Source organism: Pyrus communis, chromosome 1, assembly GCF_041283825.1.
Source record: "Pyrus communis isolate YQ-2024b chromosome 1, ASM4128382v1, whole genome shotgun sequence".
Lineage (NCBI taxonomy): Eukaryota > Viridiplantae > Streptophyta > Magnoliopsida > Rosales > Rosaceae > Pyrus > Pyrus communis.
This window is the reverse complement of record NC_142565.1, coordinates 15,064,376-15,072,218: the sequence shown is the minus strand read 5'-3', so window position 1 is coordinate 15,072,218 and position 7,843 is coordinate 15,064,376. Positions and strand designations below refer to the sequence as shown.

Here is a 7,843-nt window from a genome sequence, read left to right as displayed (position 1 = left end):
ACATGTTTTCGATATATGTGTATATTCTATTTTCTGGAAAACTATACAGGTTTTACGCGCAAAGGGTTAGAACTTTTGATAATGAAATGATTTTGAAAAGCTTTGTTTTTGCCCACTCACACTTTCTGTTTTGCGCCCCTTCAGGTTCTAGTTAGAAGCAGTTTTGGTGGTTCACGAGGACTTAACAGTGGTTCTATCAGAACATCACAAATGTAGGATCACCTTTGGGTGTTGTGTAATTAGTATTCGTTCTTCTGGACTGCAGTTAGTCTTTCTGTGCTCTGATTAGGTTTATCACACTTAGTCTCACACTAGTGTGTTTCTTTAACTAGTTTATTTAGTAGTCTGGTTTTTATTTATTCGTACTTTTATTATTATCTTTTGCTTCCGAACTGTGCACATGGCTATGTCACCTTCACGTGACGGCCAGCATGCCTTGATTTCGATAGGGGTGTATCAGTTACTTTTTCCATATGAGAGGTCAGATAAGGAATACCATTTCCCATCCTCGTGTTTTCTTCAATTTTCCTTGCATGGTCCAGAGAACATGGCATCGCGAAGCAAGAACTTCCATACAGGAACATAGATGACATCGGGGTTGATGGAGCTACAAGAGAGGGAGGCCTATGTAGAGTCATTCCTACCATCACCATCTTAGACAACCGAGTATTCATAGGAGTTCTCAAGATCCGTCGAAAATGACGCGATCTGGGTTTCCAAGTCTGGTGAGATTCTTCTGGATCTCTGGAAACTAGTTGTCAGATACGAGTTTTCTTATCTCGTGATGACTACAGGTCGTTGTAAATTTCAATTCTCACCGGAATTCGGTAGGGCACTTCTGGTGCGGTGGGAGAGACAAAAAAATGGACATACCTTTGCTTGTTTTGCTGTACCTTTGTTTGTCCAAATTTATGGCGTTATGCTTTCTACTGACATGAGAGCTTCTCGTGCTGATAACGTGTTGTAAAATCGATGATGTGTGCAGTGGAATAAAAGAAATAAGACATAAAATTTACGAGGTTCCTCTACAGTCAGTGTGACTGGAGTATGTTCTCGGAGCAGCATTGGTGCTTCCATTATAATTTAGAATAATAATAGTACAAAATAACTCTCTCTATTATCCCCTCTTCTCTTCCTCTCTTTTCTCCCTTCCTCTTCTTCTCTTTTCTCTCTTCCTCTTCTGTGAGCCTTGTGTCTTTTGCCTCATCTCATTTGTGTTGAGTGGGGTGTTGTATTTATATAGAAAGCATGAGTCGTATGAAGCAAGCTTCGGTAGATAGTGGAAGGGCAACTTGCCCATTATTTAATAATTTGAGTGGACATCCACTAATATACAACAGGCTCATTAAATTTTATTTTCATACTCAATTATCTATACAGCTGCAGATGCTTATAGACCAAAATGGCCTTCTACGTATGCAAAAGTGAGACACATCCGTGAATTCTCACAATCAGAACAACAGACTAAAAGTGAAATTTTGATCCGAAATGAACAGAATAAAAGAAGTAAATATTGTTGACACTCTAAAATTATTTTTTATATTTTAAAATACACTTATAAAAAATATAAAATGAAAAATTTAAAGTGTCCATAACGATTTTTGAAAAAATATCTTTGATTTAAGATTCGGTCCAACCAACAAGCTAACCTCATTTCCTTCCTAGTTTTCCGGGTGCTTTTTGACAGGATGCAACAACCACACATTAAAGGAATGACAAAAAATAGGTTAAAAGTTTAGGCAGGGCCCCACACCTAAAGAGGGAAAGGAAAGCTGGAGTGAAGAAGCAGGTAGTGTGTGGTTTGAAATAACACACATACACAGACGTAAACACCACAAAGTCATACCAGGGGCCTTTAAAAGTGACATGCGAGTCCCACATACTCAAACACAGATGCTCTCACCAAAATGCCGATGAGTGCTAGGTTCAATCGCCCACACGCACGTCAATGACTCAGAGCTACAGATGGGCCAATATGCATCAACGGCTTAGTTACCCACCAGTATGCACGTGAACGACTGAGCCTAGCACATCTCTAATAATGCTCGACCCTTGAAAACACAATTTTAGAGGCATACCAAAAATGTTGCTTGCATGGATGGAAGGAAATTTTTTTATAAACCAAACAACAGAAACGAAACTACGCACTGCTTGGCCAATAAGAAACTTTTATTAGCTACTTCAACAGCAATATAGGTAGGTGGCTATTCATCCAGTTCATAGTGTACTTAGCAGTAAGGGCACATCGATACAACTACCAGATTAAAACTAAAAATCAACTGTAAATTTGAAATGACAGGCCTTGTATTTGATTATGCAACCAATCTTTTAGTAATACGGCATGTATCGAGCTGGCCTTCTGAACCTCGGAACCTTTCTGCAGATGAATGAAAGGAAAAAGAAAGCAAGATAAATCAGGCATCTGGCATCTCACTTTGCCTAATAAATAGAGAGTGAGAGCACTGGAAGGAACATACCCATATCCATAGGGCGAGTAAAAGTAAGGAGGTACATATGGCCTCCTGAAGCGGTAACCCATATAAGGATTGAAGCGTCTAGGTCTGTATTGCTTCATACCAGGAACATTCGTCCTTTTAGGCAAAACCTATACACATATTTAAGATGAAAATGAACAAACGCGACAGCAAAAAAAATGGATAAGAACATCCAGACCCAGCTTTTGAATGAGTTACCTTCAATTGCCGGCCGTGCAACTCAGATTCGTTTAGGCCGAGAGCCTCTTGAACAGATTCAGTTTCAACAAACTCCACATAAGCGAAACCCTTCGGTTGGCCAAACTTATCTGTCAGTATAGTCACTCTATTAACCGTACCACATGATTGGAAATGCTGCTGTACTTCTTCAGGTGTGCACGCGTAATCCACCTGCAAAACATGATTTATCCAGTTTTTTTAAACCCATCATATCATGAGCAACTTACTACTGATGCAACATCACCTTCTCTTCAGTAAACTCGACTTGGCAATAAATCCAACTTTGCCAATTCGGATTGTAAAAACCAAATCACATCACGAGCAATCTACTATTGATGTAAAATCAAACTCCATATTGATCCCTTTAAGGCCTGAGCAAACCCGCTTATCCCATTCAATCCCTTGTCACATTTTTACACATACTATCAAATACTGGAACCAATTTTTAAATTTGGTCCAATGAGATATCCCAACATTCCAATGAATGTTTGATTGGTCCCTGTAAGTATCAGAGAACTTGAGAAGATGGAGCTGTCTCCATCCTACAGTCCCGGCATTATTTCACTTACTACTTCCAACAAAATTTTGCACAAGACAAAGAAAAGTCATGGGTAAGACTTATCAATGTAACACAGAAAGCTGTTATCTGTAACAGCCTCCACTAAAATTATAATATAGGACCATGGGTGAGTGCACAGAAGCAAGGAAATGTTTCTAAGGTGAACAGAATTTATAAAAATATTACAAGTAGAAGAAATCACACTCAATCAGTGATTCAGTATATAGTCATTTTTTTTTTAATTTGGGTGAACGCAGTCGACAGATAAGAAAATCAATCTTAATCAATATAGGGAAGCAGAATCATGTACCCCTCACCACATAAGTACATAAGCACATATTCCTGAGCCACCAACCAACACCATTCCAGCAGCAGAGAAGCTCTGCAACTACAATTGAATACCCCGCTTTCCTTTGCTCTTGAAAACAGAAGTTGCTGCCCTCTTGTGTACTGAAGATCCAGCATCTTAATTCACATCCTAACGCGTGCCCCACCATTCACTTGGAATATCTTCAGCAAACTGCATCCCTTCTTTCCTCCTTAATACATCATACCACCTACACCTAACTGTTGTAATTTCCAAAATTACATTTCTTTTTTCCAATTCTTTCTTATTCTTTTTTTTTTTTTTTTTTTTTTTTTCTTTTCATGCTTTTTTTCACATTTTTGAAACTTGTTCTTTATTTCTTTTTTATTTGACATTTCTTTTTTCTTCTCTTTTTTTTATTCAACATGCAAATTTCTCCCCTTTAATGAGAGCCTAATTATACATCAGAATACTATGCCCCACCCTCAAACTAAAGTGTAACATGTCCAGCTCATATACACAGAACTTGATGAATAACTGACCCTGCGATCATAGTACTACACAAAGTCAAACCATGACTCTGAAGTTGCGTATCATCCGCATCCACATAAAAGTAAAATAGAAACATAGTAGGACAGAGCAATATCAGGTGTTTTGAAGTGAAATCGTACTACCATCATGGTATATGATTAGGGGTTGTAATATAAAACAACAAAGACAGCGATATCTGATGTTTTGAAGTGAAATCTTTGTGACGCAGAAGTGGTAAAGCCTGGACAACTAATAATTTAGAAAAAGAACCTATTTAAGAAATAAAACATTTTGCATGCGAAGCAATAGCAGGTATGAGTGTAATAATTAAGCTATTACAGTAGTTTATTATCCTTGTTATTTCAGGTTTTCCAACTACTTTGTATACGTTTTTGGCCCATTGATTTGATAATGAAGAATTGAATTTACCCTTGTGACCGAAAATAAAAAAGAATTGAGTTCACCCTACTTGAAGAATTGAATTTACCCTTGTGACCGAAAATAAAAAAGAATTGAGTTCACCCTACTTGCCCCTCTTTCTCCTTCTGTCTTTCTTCTCTTTTACAACTCTATTCTCTCTCAAATTTCTCATCACATCCTTCATGCATTGGTGCAAAGCTTTTTTTCTTTTTAAAACCATTTATCTCGTGGGAAAATAAGCATACTTTCATTGAAGACAAGGTAAATATAAAGAGGTGCATAAATAATGTCAAACCATGGCATGTTGATCAACTAATGTATAAACCACAAGTTCATACAGAATGTTAGGTAGTGGGTTTTGTTATTTTCTTGGGCACACATTGATATGTAGATTCTAGAATTACACATCTAGAAAGTTTAAAAATCTTCTGACTTAATCTTCATATGACATTACAGCTGTATTTCCAAATTCTAGATAGCCTGTAATGTGAGGGTACCTTTAGATTGTACAGTGATGTATGAGTCCCCAACACAAAACATTTTCCTATTCTAACTGATATAAAAGGTATTTTATACTAAAAGCCAAGCATTGTGTTTAAGTAACAAGTTCCTTCAGATCCCTTCATATCTGGAGGTGACTAATAAAATCAGGCAAGCGTTCCTGCTATTGCAAGTCCCATAATCATCTACTTAACAAGTGAATAATCTATGGAATCATCATTAGCACTAGAAAATAGTCATCCTACACTCCTCCCTTCTTGACTTCTTTACACTAGAGAGGCATGACGCCATTTTGGACTGCAATTAGCAACTCCCTAGTTTAATTCAATGACTGCAGTTCAATAAATATTAACAATACTATACAAAGGTTAAACAAAAATGTAGATATCAACGGCCTATCAATATTACTTCCACTAGATAGAGATATCAAAACATGTGGTCAAATCATAAAAATATCCTCTTCTATTTGATACTGAAAAACTAAATTGGTCTCTAAATCTAGTAGTGGACTTGCCAAAACCACATGTTTACTCACCCTACGCAACTTCACACAAAGATCACATGACAAACTGGAGGATTTCTTTATACACAGCCAAGTGTCAGGATTATGAGTGGGCTGTCGACATACATCAAAAAATGCAGAAAGCAGGGAAACATGACCATTAGGACTGGACATGTTTAAGCTTAACACACACAATGCAAACAGTTTAGAAAGAATAAGAGATTTCAACATTCTGGTACTCACATTGCCAACAAAAACAGATCGTGCGTCCACCTCTTCCTTGTTTGCTTGAGAAGCAGCAGCAATTGCAGGATCTATGTGGAAACAATAACAAAACATAGGTAAATGAGCGTGTTACTCAAAAGAAATTGAACCAAAATTCCTTGCACATCAGACGAAAAAAACAAACGTAAAATGTTAAAGTCCACAGGACAATAAGAGTGTAATTTATCAACATAACACTTCCAAAGACACTTAACTTAGCGCATAACTTGTGCTCTGTTTTTTCAAATTTCATGTCATGCGCTACAGCTTTTCAATAAACATTCAATAGAAGATGGCCAAATACAGCATTCTACAATATACATACATACATATATATATACATATATATATATATATATATATACAAACACTACTTTTTCAGGAACCGCAGGAATCAAGAACCAAAACTTAATTACTTTTTCAGAAGAGAGAGGGGGCACCTTGAACAGCTCCCATTTCCTTTTCAACCTTGGCCTGCATCTCGCGAAGAGCAGCAGCTTCCTCCTCCATCTCCTTCAACCGCTTCTTCATCTCGTCCAGCTCCTATAATCCAAAGTCAAAATACACCCAAATAATTTGACAATTTTTTTATGATTTGGTTGCTGAAACAAATTGAGTTTTCTAGGGTTTTTTATTAGTACCTTTACGGCGTCGTCGTCGGCGGTGGACATGTCGACGTCGGCATGGAGAGCATCCAAGTCGCCGTCCATTTCTCCTTCGTCTGGGATCTCTGCTCCGTACACCTCATGCTCCTCTTCCTCCATTGCGCTACCCTCTGCGACCTCTGATTTCCAAGATTGGTATACACGTTCGTCTCTCACTCGTATTTGCCGTTGGATTATATTTGGAGGCTACACCATTAATACGGCGTCGTTCCCTAGCACATAAATATAAAATCTTTCCTTCTTTTGGAATTTTATGTCTGAAACGCAAAATTAAAAAATGATTTTTTAGCTAAAATGGTCTTTAAGATTTACATAATATATCACTTTGATTCCTGAAATTTGAAATCAATAGAAGTGATCCTAAGATTGTCCACCATCAACCATTTTGGTCATTCTGTGCAAAATTATGTTAAATAAGGATCAAAATGATAAATATACCCATAATTTAATAAATTATGGCCAATATGATTTTAAAAAATAAAGGGTATTTTGGTCATTATATTCTTATTTAATGGAGATTTTTCATGGAATGACCAAAATAATTAATGGTGGACAAACTCAAGGACCAAAGTAAGGAGTTATGTAAATCTCAAATACCATTTTAGTTAAAAAAAAAAACCTTAAAAAATCAATAGTCTTTTGATAATTGTTTTAATTAGCTTTTGAAAACTAAAAAATCATTTAATACTTTCAACTTTCAGTTTTCAAAAGGATGAAAAATTGAAAACCAAAAGATAAAGATTTACAACTAAATCACATTTTGACTTTCACTTTTCAATTTTTTTGAAAATTAAAAATTGAAATAAGTTACCAAACGTCATTAATAAAAACTAAAATTTGTAAACAAATTTATTAAAAAACAACCATTTTAAAAATAAAAGCCATCTGTTAGGGTTTAAAAATCTCACATACAAGCCCAATTATTGTAACTGCATCACAAGCCAAGCTTAAATTCATGCAAAAGTGCAAAAATAAGAGGTATGTAGATTTACGATTATGCCACTCAATAAAATTAAATATAAATTGGATGTTTGTATAATTTTGCCAACCCATACAATTCATGCATATTATCATGCCAAGCCATTTTACAACATTAACATTGTAAATAAATCATGCTACATGTTAAAGTAAGTTCAAGCCACATAACGTGACTTTCTAAGTGGATCGTAGTGTAGACGGTTACAAAAGTTTACTAGGCCAACGTGGAACTAGGGTCGTGGAAAACCTTGGGCTGCTTGGGAGCACTAGAAGTTTGAACCCATGATTTTTGGTTTCACGTCGAAAGGCTTGAGAGAGAAAAGAACCAGCTTTATTTTCCCTTCCAAACCAAATAGGACACTTAAGAAGCAACCAAAGCACAAAGTTGAGATGCCTGAATCA

At 36.3% G+C, this 7,843-nt stretch overlaps 1 protein-coding gene across 2 annotated transcripts; it reads right to left on the bottom strand.

The window, feature by feature from the left end:
* Positions 1–2,151: 2,151 nt before the first annotated feature.
* LOC137720985 (polyadenylate-binding protein 2) lies at positions 2,152–6,628 on the bottom strand. 2 transcript variants are annotated; one of them, XM_068460114.2, is made up of 6 exons: positions 6,440–6,628; positions 6,239–6,341; positions 5,778–5,848; positions 2,694–2,885; positions 2,478–2,605; positions 2,152–2,377 (listed from the first exon to the last, which is right to left on the bottom strand). In XM_068460114.2, the coding sequence occupies exons 1-6, from the start codon at positions 6,560–6,562 to the stop codon at positions 2,329–2,331; spliced, it is 666 nt and encodes a 221-aa protein (XP_068316215.2). In that variant the 5' UTR covers positions 6,563–6,628; the 3' UTR covers positions 2,152–2,328. The 2 variants fall into 2 exon arrangements, with proteins under 2 accessions (XP_068316215.2, XP_068316216.2); XM_068460115.2 differs by lacking the exons at positions 5,778–5,848; positions 6,239–6,341; positions 6,440–6,628 and adding an exon at positions 3,591–3,996.
* Positions 6,629–7,843: the final 1,215 nt, after the last annotated feature.